The sequence below is a fragment of the Wasmannia auropunctata genome, unplaced genomic scaffold, assembly GCF_000956235.1.
Source record: "Wasmannia auropunctata unplaced genomic scaffold, wasmannia.A_1.0 LD335163.1, whole genome shotgun sequence".
In the NCBI taxonomy this organism is placed as follows: domain Eukaryota; kingdom Metazoa; phylum Arthropoda; class Insecta; order Hymenoptera; family Formicidae; genus Wasmannia; species Wasmannia auropunctata.
Genome location: NW_012027727.1, coordinates 22,035 through 41,664, shown reverse-complemented (window position 1 = coordinate 41,664; position 19,630 = coordinate 22,035). Strand labels below are relative to the sequence as shown.

The 19,630-nt window shown below is 29.5% G+C and overlaps 2 protein-coding genes across 6 annotated transcripts; one reads left to right on the top strand and one right to left on the bottom strand.

The window, feature by feature from the left end:
- Window positions 1-1,735: 1,735 nt before the first annotated feature.
- Window positions 1,736-18,611, bottom strand: LOC105457669 (ABC transporter G family member 20-like). Of its 5 annotated transcripts, none has more exons than XM_011702466.1 (16): window positions 18,339-18,611; window positions 17,702-17,885; window positions 10,745-10,886; window positions 5,828-6,072; window positions 5,340-5,517; window positions 5,165-5,258; window positions 4,773-4,976; window positions 4,566-4,669; window positions 4,049-4,271; window positions 3,681-3,855; window positions 3,204-3,319; window positions 2,959-3,029; window positions 2,799-2,887; window positions 2,531-2,707; window positions 2,334-2,420; window positions 1,736-2,086 (listed from the first exon to the last, which is right to left on the bottom strand). In XM_011702466.1, exons 2-16 carry the CDS (start codon window positions 17,772-17,774, stop codon window positions 1,872-1,874), a joined length of 2,193 nt encoding a protein of 730 aa, XP_011700768.1. In that variant the 5' UTR covers window positions 17,775-17,885; window positions 18,339-18,611; the 3' UTR covers window positions 1,736-1,871. The 5 variants fall into 5 exon arrangements, 4 of the variants coding, with proteins under 4 accessions (XP_011700768.1, XP_011700770.1, XP_011700771.1 ...); XM_011702468.1 differs by lacking the exons at window positions 17,702-17,885; window positions 18,339-18,611 and adding exons at window positions 14,153-14,195; window positions 14,562-14,663; XM_011702469.1 differs by lacking the exons at window positions 17,702-17,885; window positions 18,339-18,611 and adding exons at window positions 14,153-14,195; window positions 14,595-14,663.
- On the top strand, window positions 6,871-10,747 carry LOC105457668. Its single transcript, XM_011702465.1, has 2 exons — window positions 6,871-7,154; window positions 8,507-10,747. The coding sequence occupies exons 1-2, from the start codon at window positions 6,893-6,895 to the stop codon at window positions 9,703-9,705; spliced, it is 1,461 nt and encodes a 486-aa protein (XP_011700767.1). The 5' UTR covers window positions 6,871-6,892; the 3' UTR covers window positions 9,706-10,747.
- Window positions 18,612-19,630: the final 1,019 nt, after the last annotated feature.

Below are 19,630 nucleotides of genomic sequence, written 5' to 3'. Positions count from 1 at the left end.
TATTAAACTTTACTCTGAAGTTTTCATCTGCTTGATAAAAATTTCGCGAGAGTATCCGATTATAAATACTGTCTTAAACTTAAAACCCAAGACGACGTGACGGCAGTCGATACGCATTTTTTTTCAGTTCTGATAAAGCATGTGACGTGTGTTTTCCAGGATACAACAAAACCTGCATGCCTACTATAAGACAGATAGTTGACTGTCTCGTTGCTACTCATCCAATCCGAGCCTGTGGCCCCCGGCTTCTTCTTTCTGCTATAAACTCTAATCGAGCTACTAATGATTTTAATCAGGACACTAGCATGGTCGCTAGCAACAACAGTAGCAACAACAACAACAGCAACAACAACGAGAGCGTTGAAAGTTACAAAAATTATACGCGGAATCCATATCACGATCATTCTTACATCATTCCGCTATTAAAATAACTATTTTTATAGAGTGCTAACTATTTTCGTGTGTGATCATCTCAGCTTCCCAAAGTAACAGAGATTTAACGCTTATTGAAGTATTATTCTACTAAGTAAATTATTATTTTATTATATAGACAGGCTATCTATTTTTTATAGATTTCTGAATGCGAGCTATTAGGCGAGGAGTGATACATTTAATAGAGAGTTATTGATATGTCATATATCGTTATTAAACTAATCATCTATTTCTTTCTAGACTTTAAAATCTAGAACGAGCTTTTCAAAATAAAAATGGTCAAAATTTCAAAGAGATTTAAAAAAAGAGAAAAGAGATTAAGAAGTAGAAAACATAAAAAGGAGTATAAAGTAATAAAAAAAAGGTTATTTATAATCCGTTATTAATAACTAAACTGAAGATTAATCGTCATGTGTTGTCGTAACTATGTATCATAATTAAAAATATGATATAACTATAATAGTTGTAAAATTAACAATAACAGAATTGTATATTATAACTGTTTAGCTCAATTATGATAACAAATTTGTGATGTAAGGATTTGATCATAATTATTATATTTATATCGTTACGATAATAATCGTCAAAATTATGCATCACGATTTTGTTATCATATGTAATTATATTATGTATTGATATAATTACCATAAGTAATATAATTACGAGGTATGTAAAACAGATATAGCGAAGTGTATGGCATGCTGTATATGTTTGTATATAGGGAACACTGTGTATATTTATACGTTTAAGATTAATATGTTGTCACACAACGGAGAAACATATTTAACGAACATATTTAACTGCATATGTCTTTATTCAATTCTCTCTCCTCTTCCATTCGTCTCCTTCTCCTTCTTATACTTTGAGTTAATTGTTATAATGTTGCACTTCTTTAAGCGTATAATTATAAATACATTAAAATCAAGTACTTTATTTTTTAAACAGCGCAATCTTTTATAATTAACGATATAATTACTAATACAATTAAGTACTTTATTAAAATTAAATATATATTTAGTACAATACTCCAAGGTTATTTTTTTCTAAAAACATTTAATACTGTTATCACATAAAAGTAATTAATTAAGTTTATATTATCCCTATACTATGTAATCAAATAAAATATATTTATTGATGTAAAATAAAATAAAAAAAATTTAATTTATAATTATGATTAATTAATATTAAAATAACATTTTTTCACGAAATTTATTCCTTTAGAGCAATTAATTTTATACAGATGGTCATTTAAGTGGATAAAATAATTATATTCTTGTATATCACACATAAATCAATAGGCATGTTTTTAAATAAAAATATTTTATTTAGATAAAACACTCTGCTTATTTGTCTAACTGTAGACTGAACTCTGTAGACTATGCGAGACTGTTTTTCTGTTTTTTTTTCTAAAAAAAATTTGTTTATGTTTCTAAACAATATCACGAGGATTTCGATCTCAAACCAAGAAATATTATAACAAAATACAACAATATCCATGCTATACTTATTATGAAGCCAATATAAACTTGCGAGTCAGACATGGAATAACCTTTGTAGAGGATTCCTCTCATAGATTCAGAGGGTAAGGTAGTTGGTAATGCGTAGCTAAGCCAGCGGAGTGCTTTTGGCATTCCTTCTAGCGGCCAAATACATCCTATGATTTTATCAAGTTAGTGTATTAATAAAAATTTGATAAGATAAAATTCTTCGATAGATATAGTTGATGTTAATTTTAATACACATTTGTTACAATTTTTCATATTATTAATATAATGTGTATATCGCTACGTAATAAAAATTTTAATTCAGAAATAATCAATTCAATAACAGAATTATTTAGATAACACACTAGATTGAAATAAAAAAATAATTTTTGCGAAGCAAAAAGAATAGGAACTCACCGTTTAGCACTATCAGTGGGAAAAAACTTCCGGCCGAACAGTAATGTGCCGCAGTGTGATTTTTGCACCAAACAGAGATGGTAAAACCTGGGAATGCATTAACACGGATGATCAGTTTAATTCTCAGCAGATTTGTTGCTGCGGGTTTTTTTTCTTTTTTTTTTCCATAATGTGTGCACATTATGTGTAGTACTCACCATACATCAATCCACAGAAACCCACGAGAAATGTGAAGCCGGTTGCGGCGAATATCGATCCTTTACACTCCAAACGCCATACAACGAACACTAAGAACATTATCATGATAGCATGGATGACTATGATGATGCTCTGAATAAGAATGTGAGACAGCAGAATTTCTTCCGTCTTGACCCCTATCACGTATTTACATTTACATTATTATAAGTAAGGAGATAAAGTACAACATTTGTAAAACTGATTTTGGTGACTAAATTAGTAAATTACCTTGGACTACGCTTCGATTCCAGACACCCTCTAACCGATCTGTAATTATCAAGGTGGTAGAGACTGTGGTAGCTAAAAAGAACATAAGTCTGCAAAGGTAGATAGTTTAATAACAGCAAATAATTTATTCATTTATTATATTGAATTGACTTTTGCTTACGTTAATATGTACACTGGTGCCATAAAATCTGCATAATTGAGATCCATTGTACCATAAATAGGATCTTCAATCTAAAAACGATTGGAATATTATTCCTTCATTTTAATTCTGAACAATAAAAGAGTGAGCGAGAGAGACAGAGAGAGAGAGAGAGAGAAAGAGAGAGAAGGGAGAAAAAGAAAGGAAGGAAGAAACAGATAAAAAAAAAATAAATTTAATTATAATAAAATATAAAATATACGTACTCGAACTGGCGGATCGGCCAATTTTGATGAATAATTGCAGTTCTTCATGATATCCTCAAAGATCATAAAGAAACGATCGAATAACATCTTCTGCATGAAAAGCCCAATTTGTCTGTCTGTAACAAACGCCATTATAAATTTAATTAAGTATTTTTAATTTACTAATTAGTTAATTCGCATACCATTTATGCTAAAATATTCCGTACTTAAAATAATTTGAGTTATTTTCTCGGATCTCTTTCTTTAACAATAAGAAACGGTGATCATTTTATAGAGAAAATAATAGTTGATTTTTAAATAATGTTTTTTATTAAAAATATGTATATACATATCTGTATATATTTACATTACTGACTATCAATCAAAAGTTTCTAGACACCAAAATTAGGAATTCGTTGTGATGATTTCTCCTTAAGAGGATCTTAAAGAGGATCTTGTATTCATTACAAATAACGCGTAATATAATTAATAACGTACCACCCATATCGAGGAAAACTTGAATCTCACTGGCAACAAGATCAGAATCCGCCACGTTAGGCATTTTTTCCGTTCGTGTCTGCAGAGCTTTAGAAAAATTTTGACTAAAATATATTACACCGCTGAGTTTTCCATTCTGTACATCATTAGTCGCCTCGGAAATGTTATCATAATCCTGAGAGAAAGCGAAGTATTAATACAAATCTTCAAGAAATCTATTTGATTATTATTAAAATTCTCTTAATTTCTCATCAAAATAAAGTCTTTCAATGTACGGAATAAATGGGAAAGTGATACCAAAAAAATATATAGTCGTTTTAATTATGCACCTACATGACTGTACATTATTAATAATTTAAGTTGTTTACCTCTATCGTGATGGAGTCATCAAAATTGTGCAGGAACTTACAGCTGAGATTGCTAAAGTGGCAGGTGAATTCGTCATTCCAAATATTGCCGAAGTTGTTGTTGAAATCGCAATTGCCAGCTTCATCATTGACAACCCCAATCTTGCCTTTCAATTCATGATCAACTCCCACAACGAACACGGCAACTTGCAATATCGGGAATAATACTGCAAAAACTAGCCCTCTAAAGGAATATATTATTTATTATTATGAAATATGTAATGATTAATGTATCTATATGTGTAAATTGAAATATAATATAATATTTCGTATACAATAGTTTAATGCTGTACAAAAGCTGTGTTCGGGGAGCATGCTATATTGCATATTATTTTGTCCTTATTTTACATTTAATTAATGATAAAGATGACATGACATAGCGTTGATAGTGCGCTCTCCGAACGCAGCCTGAAATACATGTAGTAAAGGATATGACAAAATGCGAAATTGAAACAGTTAATGATTGAAAAATATTTACCCATAATAACGCAAAAATTGAATGCCGTTCTTGAATAATAGAGCTTTGAATCTTCTCGCTCGCGAAACTTGACGTTCTGAAACCGCTTTGTACTCCGAGATTGCCTTAACAATTCGATTTATTTGTTATATAAAATAATACCCATTTACATAGTTTTTTATAACAATGGGAACAGCATAGATTATTTCTATATATATATGTATATACTTTTGCTTGTTCATATTTATTTTGCTCTTGATACAAGTCGTCGCTGCCAGCATCTTCCACGTTGAATTCATTCGAAGTGATTGTATTATTTTGACTCTGGCATAGTTTCAGGAAAGCCTCTTCCAAGAATGAACATTGAAATCGCTCCAGTAATTTTTGCGGCGACGATTCCGCCAACAATTGACCACATCTCATCAAACCGATCTACATTATAGAATTGGTGGTTGTAGAAGATGCACAATATTAAGCACGATCGAATTTGTCGAACAAAACAAGTTTTTCGCAAATTAAAGAATAGGTTTTTTCAAAAGTTTATAGGATATATTAAAAGTTTATAGTAAATTTTTCTTATGAATATTATTAGAAACTAATTTAATAGAAACAAGACTCACCCTACTAGCATCTTTAGTTTCTTCGATGTAATGCGTCGTGATTAGCACGGTGACACCTTCCTCCTGCGTGATTTGGATCAGGTAGGTCCAAATGCTACGAAGAAAAAGATATATCTAAACATTTTCCTATTATTCCTTGCTTATCGCGTCTAAAACGAGAGTAAAATCTACTTGCTTCTCCCTCAAAATTGGATCCAAGCCTACAGTGGGTTCGTCCAGGATTAGGAGTTCGGGTTTGTGGAGTATCGCGGCGGCAAGGGAGACCCTTCTTTGCTGACCTCCACTCATGTTCTTCACCAAGCGATTTGCCGGGGGTAGTTGGAGTAACTCCATGAAGAACTTCTGTCTTATCTCTTAAAAATAATATAAGAAAGCTGTAGTTGTTTCAAACAAACTTATACAAAATATTTCGCATACGAGTAATTTAAAGTAGAAATTGAAAGTGTTTGAAAGTTTAACTTAAAACTATTTTGTAACAATAAGAATTTCACACACCAACACCCATATCGGCTCATATAGGCCATTATTTCACTATATTTGATTTATTCCTTAAAGCCTATTCCTTCTATTTAATTTCGTTTATTTTGTAAAACTTCTCGGAATATACGCGACGTGTGCAACGAGAGTATTCCAGTACTCCCTGTTCCCTATTCTATGTCCTACCGATCTCCTCATCGTCGAGTCCGTTGATCCTGCCGAAGTAATAGAGGGCACCGCTCACGGAGAACTCTCCGACCAAGGAGATCTCCTGCGGCATGTAACCGACTCGAGGCCCGGGGATGCCGGAGCCCTTGTCGCCCGGATTTCCCCCTAGGACCCACACCTCGCCGCTGTCGAGATGCCGAACCCCGACGACGCATGACAGCAGAGTGGTCTTGCCGCATCCGCTGGCACCCAACAGTCCGTATCTGTTCGAAGGAAAGATTTCGCTTACATGCTTCATCTTATTTCAAACGACACGTTTGAATGGATGAACTGACAGGGGGGAAGGGAGGGGATGGCGCATAAAACTGCGAACATTTCCTTTAATCTCGCAATAAACGACTTCATAATCGAAGTCCAATATAGATTCTCTTTTGAAATCCAGATTCAACTTATCTGCCAATCTACTCACGTTCGCATTTAATCGAAGAACAATAGCGTTTATAGTTTCCCTCGAGATATTGTAATTAGTCTGATAGTCTGAATGGATGGCAACACAGTGGACTCGTTAATGAATGTCGGTCACAATTTCATGGTTTTGATCATTAAACTCGCGCGAAAATAACGATCAGGATCGTTGGCAAAAGCAATTAGTGGCCAACTACTAACAACATACAGTGGTGCCTAGGTGAACAGAATCTGAATTTTTTTGTAATTCGTCCGGAAAATCGTCCAGATTTATGTGATACCAATATGTGTTTAATGTAACTATTTAACATAAAAATCTAGAATTTTAGGAGAAATTATAGAAAATATTCAACTTTACCTATATAATTTTAATACACTTACAATCTTCCTGTGTATTTTAAATATTTATATAATTATAATTTCGAATTGTCAGTTAAGATTAACAAATCAATTATTCTATTCTCTGAAATAATTCAAAAAGCTGCAAAGATCCTCTTGGGCACCACTGTGCGATTCTCGCAAGATTGCGATATGGCGAGCGAAAGATGATATCGTCATCCGGTGCAACCTGATAAAATCATCAAGCAAACCTGCGATTAGCTTCAGTCTCGTCGTGGCATGATGATTATTAATATCATCGCGATCCTGCTACTTGCAGGTGTAGTTTTTTCTTCCACACCAATCCAAGGATCGATATCGATAATAAATGACAATATGATATTGATTGATTTACGTGCGAATAATTCAAACGTCAGCGATGACCTTAATGAAATGATTGAAAAATTACGAGAAACAGAGAAACCGTGGGTTCGTATGACAATCGATCTAGGAAAAAAAGTCGAGATTAATGGTAAAACTGACCTTGAACAGGAGTATACCAGTAAGTTGACTTGTTCTTAATGTTTAGGATAGCATATCTTCGGTCAATTTGAAGTAAATTTTTTTTTAATAAAAATCTTAACGAATCAATAATTTTCGAACTATTAAACTTTGAAGAACTGAATGGATAATAAAGATAATTTAATTAATTTTTAAACGTTTGTTATTTTAAGTTTTTATTTTAAGGAAGTTTTTATTTCACAAGTGTAGTGTTATACAAATTATACCCAAGTAGCAAGATGACGTCAAATAACGTATCTTGATTGACGTTAGAGACGTCATTAAGACGTTATTAAAACGTCATTGACATTATCTTGCTACTTGGGTACAATGTAAATAAATAAAAATTTATAATAATATCAGTTTATGTTGAGAAAAATTTGATTCTTGGCTCTTGGATGATTGATTCAAAGAAGTTGTCATTATACAAGAACATTTTTAATAGTCTTGAGATACTGTTTTTATTTATGATAAAATAAAAGTTACAATAATGTCTTGATTAACATTAGAGATGTCATTAAGACATCGTTAAAAAACGTTATTGACATCATCTACTTGGAAACAAAGAAATTAAGAAAAATTTATAATCATCTTAGTTTTTGTTAAGAAAAAATTTTTGGTATTTAAAAAATTTTTCACTATACAGGAACATTTTCAATAATTTGAGATACCGTTATATTTAAGATAAAATATGTAAAGAGAATTTACTAACACATTTTAAATGTATAAATAAAAAAGATAAATATTAATTTTATTTTTTCTAAGACACTTTTTTCTTTCTTTTAATTATTTTTAATGCCAAGCTTAAATCGTTTTAATTACATAATTAACAACGTAAGTTTTTACGTTGTTATATATTTTTGTTAATTAATATAAATTATTCATTATAATTTAATAATGAAATAAATGTGATAATTATATATACTGTTAAAATTTATTTAATTACAATGTAGAAAGAACACATTTATAATGAATACAAAAACAAATAAATCATGTAAAATAAAGTAAGAATGAAATATTCTTCACATTACGTAACGTAATTAACAAATTTAATCTTTTACAGAGGTAAATATCGACAAAGCGATTTTGAAGGTGAATTGAAGGTGAACGAATAATCTTATAAACACTATAAGGAAATGTTTACTGAGAAGAAACATATTTTGCAAAGCCGTGTTGCAAAATAATGATTTTGAGACAAACAGCACGACATCACGACACGTTTCATAAACCAATTAGTAGATTTGCGCAAATTTAACTTTTATATAGCTTAACATAAAACATTTATCGAGGAATTAAATTATCAAGTTGCGCAATTTTCTATCCTTTCGAATTAATTTTAACACTTTTTTTCGTAGGCGGGAAATGACATTGAAAATATCTTGCGACACGTGATATTACTGATGCAAGAGCGTGGTAACAATAAAAGGCTAAATCAGAATTCAATTGCATACGAGTTTTTGCACCATGTTATTATGCTTCAAGAATTACAAGAATCTATAAATCTCGATAAAAACGATTTTGTATTTTCTTGGATGCTGTATAATCTTGAATTTGCATTGGAAATGAAAAGATTAATTTCAAGAAATGATCTGTCTTTTGACTACGCCAAGTCGGTTGAATACATCTTATCGCGCTTAATCAAGTTGTTTTGTATGAAATGGCGACAATTGCATGATGATCTCAATTACATTTCACGATGGAGATCCTCCAATTTAAAAAGACAAATAGAATCTCTTTTAAAAAATATGACTGCAGATAATCAACGACTACATGAGAAAGCGAAAGATGATAAATATGTTTTTGAAGATGGAAGCAACAGTGAAATGATCAATAATAAAAAGATCAAGATTGAGGAAGCAACGTTAATTAAACAGAATAAAGAAAATCTTACTGAAACTAATAAGACTGAAACAAGTGAATCATCGGAACATATATGGAGTGATCGTGTAACATCTAAAATAGAAACACAAGCTGTAAGTCGTCCAGAATTAACAACACATATCGAAGAATATATTAACGATAACAATCTTACTTCTATTGCACCCGACCAGAAATTTATATCTAATATGTCTGCTGATGTTAAAGATCATACCAATAGTACATTTTTTTCTAAGATAACACTTCGAGATGAAGATGTCAAGAAAAAAACTTCTTTAAAGCCATCAGGAAAATTTATAGATATTCTACAAGAACAGATGAAAGAACAAGATGAAAAACAGTTTAGTCAGTTAAACAATATTTCCTTAAATTTGCCAACCATTACAAGCACTTTGGAAAAGACTGATCAATCGAAACGTATTGGAACATTGCATGAATCAATACGACGAAAAAACGGCATCCGAAAGACTTATTCTCGAAGGACACTTCAAACTCTCGTTCCTTCCAATAAAATCGTAAAACGGAAAAATAGATACATGCCAACGGGAAAAATCGCTGACAAACATCGTTATATTAATGAGAGAATGAAGATGAAAAATGCCTCGGCGATAGACGAGATTCTAGAGGCAGTCGATGAAGTCTTGACAACGGATAAGTCTGTGGAAGTGTCGTGAAAAGAATCGAACACGATTTTCGGTATATTCTAATTTCAATCAAGAATTAGAGAGAATTAGAAGAGAATGTGAACAGAATTTCGGGGTTTAGGAAACAATATAAAGTCCAAAATCAGTACATAAGACTCTCTAAGACGTCTTTTAAATGCCTTTCTCGCAAAAATGTTGTTAAGGCATTTTTTAGACGTCTTTAAGATGTCCCGATTTTGGTCTTTATGGTACCTGGGGAAATATGTGTTGACAACGTGTAATTGCGTTATACAATTGAAGCCATTAATGGCTGTAGCTATTAAATTTTAATTGTACAATCAAGTTTTTCAGCTTACTAATGCATTTAACATAAGAATTTTATTTCGTCTCGAAAATTAATGTATACATCAAGTCCGTGTATTAACTTTCTAGTGCGCCTTGAGATTTCTACGTATGTGTGCGCGCGTATGTGGCCAACGTTGCACAACGCTAAATATATGTTTGATACATTTTTACTTTGTTCATAGAAAACTCTAATTTTAAGAAATCTAATCGAATATTTGGCTAATAGCACGAAAAATAGCTTTGCGACAGAATGCAATGAAATACTTTAGAAATTAAACACAAATAGTAAAAGGCATTATAATGATTCTAACAGATCTCGAAAGATTTTCTTCTGAATGTTCATTAGAAAGTTATACGATTATCCTATCGTGGATTTTGCAAGCGGCGGCAATTTAAGCAATCGGTGAATGTACGCGGAAAAGTGCGTGACGACAGTTTCAGGCAATTTCCAACATGTCGAAGGATGAAGAAATTAGTATCAGGTTGGCGCGAAGGATATGTAGGTCTATCGAATAACATTAAAAATCATGCAAATAATCGCAAGCATTAATCAATAGCGACTCATTTGTTTTCGATTCTAGAGAGTTCTAGAGAACCGTTGTCTTCTCAACGACTTCTTTTTACAAACTCATTGTTCGTTTACAACTCGAAGCAAAAATGAATAGGAAGACGATTAATCTTTTGTGTTAATTTTGTATGTATATAATAAATAACAATTACTTACATAGAGCCCCTTGAAACGGTCATATTCAAACGGTCGAGCACCAACTGTTTTTTCCCATAACGCTTTACGGCATTCCTTACGACCACCGCCTCTTGCTGCACCATTTTGCGAAATGGTGATGAGTGTTCGATCAGCGATCGAACTGAAATAAATTTTTATTCTTAGATGATTTAATAACGATGCTGGAATGATTAACTTATGATCTTGGAATGATTAACATATTAAAATAATTAACATATTAAAATGCTATTAAATTAAACATAAGAAATACAAAATGTCACGTCAACTTATTAATTTTTAATAGGAAGAATTTTTTTGGAAAATTTTTTATTTTGTTTTTATGTAATAAATAATTATGTAATAAATTTTAATCAGTTAATGTAAATTTGATAATTAATTTAAAGTGAATTTACTTACATTAAAATTACATGTAAATTTATTAATGTAATTAATATCTGATGGTCTTAAGATATAACGTCAAAAATTATTATTATTATTATTATTATTATGTTCGCGCGGCCGTTTAACCCGCAAACTTACGAATCACTTTTTTCTCTTAAATCTCTTGGTTTCAATTATTCCTTATGATTATTTTAAATAATCTACGCATTTTTATTTACTATGACGATGTTCATGGTCACTTTAAGACAGTCTTCAGCAGATGTCATAAACCAACCACAAAGACGTATTAGCATTTCGAGACATTACTTAAAACAATCTTAAAATAAAAATAGATTATGAATACTATCTTACAGCTTGATTTTTATTTGAGTTTTTTTACTTGATTGCGTTCTATTATATTTTGGAAATTTTAACTTTGAAATTTTTACTCTGGCATTTTATATTATTTTTTTATTATTGCCTTTTGTTATATAGTATAATTTTATCTTTTAGATTTTAAGTCGTAACAATGAAACACAATATAAAAAGTCACGTTTTCAAGCAATAAAAAAAATATCAGAGATTCTATATAATATTATTCACAAAAACTGTCAAGTTTTATTATTGTTTGAATTCCTATATAATAGTTTCTTTTCACTCGAGGATCCGATTTCTTTTACGGTTATGCTTATTCTTAGATTATGTACATTATTAAATTGAATTTTCTTGGAAACGAATCACGTTCCATGCAATATTATAGCGTATGCGTTTTCAGATACAGCATTTGTTAGGTTTCATTAGATGTAAGATGCGCCAAGCGCTCATGATTGTTATTTCTTGCGATCATCAATTTTGAAATAAGACAGGTCATCAATAATTTTCATTAACACAGAATACAATTCTTTTATGTAATACAAAAAATAAAGATACAGGCATAAAAATTATTAAGTTGTCGGTTTTTTACTCGATTGACCAATTTGTTTTTCTCAACATACTGATAGCATGTAAATCAATATGGTTTTTATATGTGTTGTTGACGAATCGTTGTTACAACATCAATTACGCAGCACATACGTTGCATAATTAATTTTGAATTTGTCGAAACCATCTTGAAATGGAAATAGACTATGATCGGCCTTGATTACAAAATGCTATATCATCGGTTAGAATTCAGAGATCGATTTTTAAGACCGTTTCAAATGCAGACGTAAGATGTCATAAACCAATTACAAAGCCGTAGTAGCGTCTTAAAACATCACTTAAGATGTTCTTGAAATACGTAGCGACTATGAGTATCGACCATAGTATCTTGATTCTGAATTGAAAACACTCAATAGACAATGGTTAGCGAAGGCATCACAAACAAATTTATATACATATTCTCGTGTGGATCAGTGCAGACGTAGAACGCAAAACAGATTTGACATTTAAGAAATATGAACATGAAAAAACGACTGCTAATATATATAAAATTTAGTTGAATATTAATCTGAAAATAATTTTGTTGGACCATCAAATATTTCTGTTAGAAACTCAAACATGATAAGCAATAATGCAAAAAATTTTAATATTCTAGCGCAATTATTTTGAGAACCAAAAATGTACAAAAAAATAATAAAAAGTTAAAAGAAATATTCAAATTTCTTTTAATAAATCTTTTATGTTTGTATATCAAAATAATTTTCATGCAATTACAAAGTATACATATATAACAAAATAAAAAAAATTAAGTTAAGATAACGACATAAAAAGTAAAAATCATGGGTTTTTTTATTTTGTTGCCTAGTCTGTTGTTTTTTTCAATATTGATGGTGTGTAAATCAATACATGTGGCTTTTAAATGTGACTCATCCGTAATATTAATTATACAATGTGCGTTGCGTAATTAACGTCCTTAGATTTTTCGAAACAATTAAAACAATTTACATAGATTATTTTATATAGATATTTTACATAGATAATGTATCAATGGAATATTAATTTATAGCGGAAAATTTCTCAAAGATGCTAGTCTCAAGCAAGCAATTCCGAAAAAAATGGAAGATAAAAATATCTTATTTAACATAAACCACTCGCACGGTGCAATTATTGCATAATAAAATCTTGACCTTCAAAAGACACATATATGTACATAAATGTAGTTATTGTAACATGTTAATAGGACATAAAAAAGGAATTTCTCAGCAAATGTGTACACACATAATTCGTAAATAATGTTTAGTAAGTGATCGAGCAAACAAATTTAAAAATGTAAATTTATTTAGATTGTCGGTAATTACACAACTAACTTACGTCTGATTGCGAAACGGTAGAAAACACAAAAGAAATATTAACTGTATTAAAGATAATTAACTGTATCTATGTAATTGATTATAAGAAATTACATTTAATTTTGTTTCCTTACGCATTTGTTATACGCGATAATTGCTTGATAATCATAAATTCAGTCAAAACAAATTTGACTTCACTTTCGTTTTATGTATATCTATTAATATAACTTCACAGACAGTAACGTAATTTTTAAATTAATATAATTAAATTTTAATTATTATTCATATCTAGAGCTACGATCTTGCTCACTGTGTAGGAAATCTACTATTTTTAAATCTACTTTTTTTATTATTTCGCGATTATATCTACTAATGTTATAGGAAACGCAAAATAACAAAAAAAAATATTCTAAAAAATCTATTGCGTTGTTGCAAGCAAAAATCTATTGTGTGCGCATGCGATTAATTCTTTAATGAAAAACAACGCATCCCAATAATATTATTTTTTAATTTACAATGAGTTATATGATTTTATACTTTATAGTAGTAATTATAAATATGTATTAATTATTGAATATTAAGTCAATACTGATAAGAGTCAAATTTATTTAATTAATTAATCATAAATTAAAATTAATTAAAGAATATTTATGCATTCTTTAATTTAATCTAATTAATTTTTAATCTAATTAATTAATTTTAATCTAATTAATGTTCAAATTACATAAAAAGTATCACGTGTAACGTTTTAACTTACCGATTTGACTTTGTTAAAGAGAGCTTTGTTCACGTTTTGTTCACTGCGTTTTAGAATTGATATGAAATAAAACAGAAAATATAATAGTCTCTTTTTATTTCATCCATATACGTTTATGATTTAATTTTATGATTGAGGAACTCATGTAATACGTATCAAGTTTGCAAATAAAACATTTTCTTCTTCTTTAACAAATGCAATAATTACGATTTGTGAATAAAATATTTTTTTCAATCTCTTCAACAGATTCAATTAACCACAAGAATATAACAGAAAAATTAAACAATGTTGTTTTATTATGAGATATTTTGAATTTTTTTAGCAATCGCACTTTTGTATATTAAATAAAATTTAAACAGAAGAATTGTGTAATATCTCAGAACAGATATGTCATAGATATGTCACAAACCCAAAAGTTTGATATGCTTATGCAGTTACACACATTCTTTGTGGACTCTTTTCACGAGAGATACAAAAAGATACGTCTAACATTCTCCAAGACTACGCAATGACTGGTGTGGTTTTACTTGCAGCGACTTTATAGGTATATCATTATCTTCTCCCCACTCATTTAGACACAGGATTGACGTATTTTAAGAACTCTTATATTTTGTAATACAAATTAAACATTATATTTTTCCGTAGTGATTTATTATATGTAACGTAAGAAAATGCAAATATATCGATTTTATTATCTTTTTATCATCAAAACAATTATAAAAAAATTTTTTTTTCTCTCAATGTTTTGCTTTTATTTATTTTAAATTCATTTATGTAGATTATATACAATATATATATATATATATACAGGGTATCCCAAAAAGGTCGGGACATAAATATCTCGGGAAATATAAGTTTTACAGAAAACTGTTTCAGACAAAAGTTATATGGTTTAAAAATATTTATTTACTGATCCTATTAGTTTGACCTTGGGTTGCGTAGCCAAGGTCAGGTCAAGGTTACATTGATTTTCTTAAATGAAACACCCTATTTTTGATTCAAGAATCTAATAGCTGATATCGAGAGCTTTCCAAAACGCTATAATAAAATATTTTTTCATGAAGTACTTTTCAAGTTATAATGCTTCAAAGTTACAGTATATATATATATATATATATATATATATATATGTCACAGATTTTGTATATAAAAATCTGTGACTCAAGCAGACATGATAGGTCCATAGACGTCAATTCGACATTTATAGACATCGAATCGATGTCGAATCAATGTCTACAGACGTCGAATCGACGTCAAAGGACCGATCATTTCTGCCTGGGGACATCTGTATATATGTATAAAAGCCACGCACACGCATATCTCTTGATAAAAAAATCTCTTGGTTTTGTTTTAAAAATCATTGACCGAAGATTAAATCTGAATCAGTGGAAAATCACTAATTATCAACGTTTATTCATTGAATGCATCCAATTCCAAGTATACCAATATAGTAAGTATTCAATACGCACATTGACTGCGTTCGATATTCACTTCACGCTTTTGGCGCACACGTGCAGCGTTCTGGAAACTTTGTTGTTTATCAAATATTAAGGTGATTTTATCGAGCAAGTCCCAGTTAAAAGTTAGTCCCTCCATATGACTAATAATTCAATAAAAATAAACGTAATTCGATAAAAACATTTCGCATTGGTTTATGTAACGTCACACTATCGAGTTGGCGTTGAGCGATAAAATCACCTTAAACAAGGACAAATCATGCTCACAGCGCGCGAGCGTTAAAATGAAATGCAGGCATTGCAGTCTCTCGCAAATCACTAATAAACAAGTGAATAATGCTATCATCACTGACAAATCAGTAAATTTCGCTGTTCTCGCTAATTGCACAGCGGATTTGATTATTTCACTAATTCATCATTAGCGATGCAAGGCGTTACTGATTCAATCAGTATCCACTGATTCAGGTTTAGAGAGAAGATTGCCTGATAAAGTCAATATTCTTTTTAACGACTGAAGAAAACAAGGTTGGAAGCTTATACCATTCTGAACAATTTAATTATTGTAAAACTGTAAAGAAAATAAACTTTGAATATTTGCAAAAATTGGAGTAACATTTTAAAAAATTCAATAAAATTACTCTACAATTTTAAAGTAAAATATGCCATTGCACGTAAAAATAATTCGTACTCGCATATATTATGTACAGTTATGAAACAAATTATCCAGATAGTATATCATTATATATGTATTGATGATTTCTCCAAAGTATTGTCTGAAAGTTAAAAATTGTAGTAGTTTCAAAATTAGTTGTCCAAATAGAACAGCGTTCCGAGATAAATAATATCTGGATAACAATTTGAAAAAGTCATGTACATAATGATGCGCTGTCCGGGTAATTAATGACTGTACATCTTCTTAGCCACGCTTGTTCAAAAAGAAATAATACACGTACACGTACCAAATTAATATTGTCTCTGTATATGTTCAATGCAATAAGATATTTCACTTTAAGAATTAATTTTGGAAAACTCTGAATATTTTTAATTACACATATTTCGTTTCCTCGATGAGATGAGTAATTACTTGAAAACCGGTTTACGGATTGTAATAACATTCTAACATGTGGATTAACTACCGTTAGAAGACTTTCGTGTAGACAGATTGCATCTCGTCTTTTCACGTTGCAACATAGTGATACCATGCAGAAAAACATTAGTCTAGGTCAGTGCTCTTACAGTACATCAGTGTATGGAAATTGTGTTACAGAGTTTACAAGATAAGCACTGTTCAAAATTTACAGATATATATTTTATTTGACGTAAAATAAAAATTTAAGTTAAACAAAATGGCAAATAATATTTTTAGTAAATCTTTAGATAATAATATTTTGTTTAATTAAAATGAATTTAAGTTAAACAAAATGGCAAATAATATTTTTAGTAAATCTTTAGATAATAACATTTTGTTTAACTGAAATGGATTATTTTATCAGAACGCGACAGCGTTTGTAATTCCCGAGCAATTTGCGCAAAGCTAATTCTTTTTATGATTGCAATAATGTTGACATAGCAGTTCCACGCAACATTTGCTTCGTCATGTCTAAAGAAATTCATTATATTTACGAATCAGTAATTTAAAATAATTTATTTAAATTTTTTGAAATCATCGTCATATTTCTAAAAAAAATTTTTTTCAGAAACATGAATATTACATTATTACAATCGTAACGTTACATTTGTTTTAATTATAATATTAATTATAATTAATTTATGTGACATTAATTATAACTGTGTTATTAATTTTTAATTTTAATTCTAATTATAACAGCAATACAAAGTACAATTATACATATTTACAATTATGATTATGTTAATAATATCACAATCAACATAAAATAAAGACTCAACAAACCGACATAATTGTGATTATTTTAATTGTAACAATAATTTTATATACGTAGAAGAATTTAAAAATAAACAACAAAAGAGGAACGTACAATCGAATGAGGCAGGAGAACGAAATCTAATTATGTAATACTTATTTGTATCATATCTTTTACCATAATCTTTCTATTCTTACTTTTAGACTTACTTTTTGTTTTCTTATGCATTTTTATAGGCCACAATTTATTGGAGAGTTGACCTTGTTGATTACGCAATAGCATTGATGTTAAGGAGGAACTTTCGGTTGTAAAACAGGATAATGTAAATCATCGTCATCTTTCCATTGTAAATTAACTCATCCCGGCATTATGAGATCTTATGGCGCCTTGCAGCTAAATAATGAAACATTTTGAAAATTGAAACACTTTCACAAAATTATTCTCACTACTATTCGTTGCTTTCGATTTAATAAGCAAGCGAGTTGATTATTATTTTTCTTTTGACGACTTTCTCGCCGTTCTTTTCTCGCGATGTTATTTATCTATGCGGCACATTTCACCATATAAAACACACGATGCAATGTATACTTATATATATCGATTTCTTACTTGCATTTCTGTTAACGTGACTACAATCGATACGATCTATTTAAAATAGCGTCAGCAAGTTTATTTGAAAGAAAAAAAAGAAACTTTGAACATAAATCATATATTTATAAATTACTGCAATATATTTAAATTAAAAAACTGCTATAAATTTTTAAAGAAAAAATAGACAACTAAAAACTACTACGTATAAACATTAAATAAATTCACAATTTACAAAGCGTGGTCATGTCGATTTACTACTTTCTTTTAAGTACACTTGATTCCATTTTTAATTCGATTTTTTTATTTCATCAATTCAGAAAATTTTTAGTCGAAAATGATTTGCTAAGGATCATTGATAATGCAAATACAAATGCAATACAAATTTAAAATTTGATATAAGCGTTTTGCTGACCTGATTTCAGTGAAAGAGAAAGTATATAACGTGATCAAAATTTGACAATTTGCTAATTAAATCAAAATAGCTGCGTTTAAATTTTATTTTTATTGTTGAGTCACTCAGCGTAATATTTATTTTTACGTAAAATAATAATTATTATTTTGTATCTTTTGTCTTTCATGTTTTTAATTTCACATAGTATTGTACTTTTTTAACTTTATTTTTATTATGTATTGGAATTTTATACAATTTTTTATACTTAAAAAAATTTTAACAAATTCTAATTTTGAATCAAAATATCAAAATTTAGTAAGAGCAATTGTATTAAATTTTTATTTTAATCTTTGACTCTCACAGAATTTAAAATAATTTTAATCAATACTTCAACAAATACCACGCACTTTTTAAAATAGTTTTGTTAATAAATTTCACAAAATTTAAAAATAATTGAGCAAAAATATTGATATATTTTTTAATTAAATATCAAAGAAAAAGCACTAAATAGAACTGTATTGCACGATACGAACTTGGCTAAGCGTTCCGTTCGTCATACAGACCCGGCAAAGACTGTATTCGACCTCGATTCTATAACGTACGTACTACATTTACCCGGAATACTAACAGTGCAGTGGGTGAAGGTGGGGATCTGTGGATCGATCATAAATCCCTTAAGTGTCTAAGCACAAATAATTACTCGCGTTTTGTTGGGACGTATAAGAAATATTTTCAATGTTTTAAATGATGAAATATAATAAAATTAATATTATATAACACAATAATCAATGGTCGCGTATTTGATCTAATTTTATTATATTTGTTTGTTTTGTATTGACGAGTTTATTTATATATATATTGTTAATAAATGACCTTCAAGTAATTTCAAAGAAACTACACATAACTGAAAAAATTTTGAAACAATTAATTATATATTTTTTAGAATAAAAAGAACAAGAAAAAGTAACATTACTTTAATTAAACGCAGGAAAATTTATAATTTAATTTTAATTTAATGGAAATGATCGAACCTAAGACTATAAAATAAAACTAATACTTAATTAAGAAATATTTTCGTAGCTTGATGTTTTAAATACGTTACGTATTTAGAGGAGAAGACATTATTGGTCCCCGAATTTACATACAATAATTTTGT

Excerpts from the sequence above, each read along its gene's own strand:
- LOC105457668 (XM_011702465.1), top strand. The coding sequence starts at position 6,893 with ATGATGATTATTAATATCATCGCGATCCTGCTACTTGCAGGTGTAGTT. Across the intron at positions 7,155-8,506 it reads CCTTGAACAGGAGTATACCA|AGGCGGGAAATGACATTGAA; the intron begins GTAAGTTGACTT and ends ACTTTTTTTCGT.
- LOC105457669 (XM_011702466.1), bottom strand. The coding sequence starts at position 17,774 with ATGCTATTGCGTAATCAACAAGGTCAACTCTCCAATAAATTGTGGCCT. Across the intron at positions 4,977-5,164 it reads AAACTAAAGATGCTAGTAGG|ATCGGTTTGATGAGATGTGG; the intron begins GTGAGTCTTGTT and ends TCTATAATGTAG. Across the intron at positions 2,888-2,958 it reads GCACCAGTGTACATATTAAC|ACTTATGTTCTTTTTAGCTA; the intron begins GTAAGCAAAAGT and ends CTACCTTTGCAG.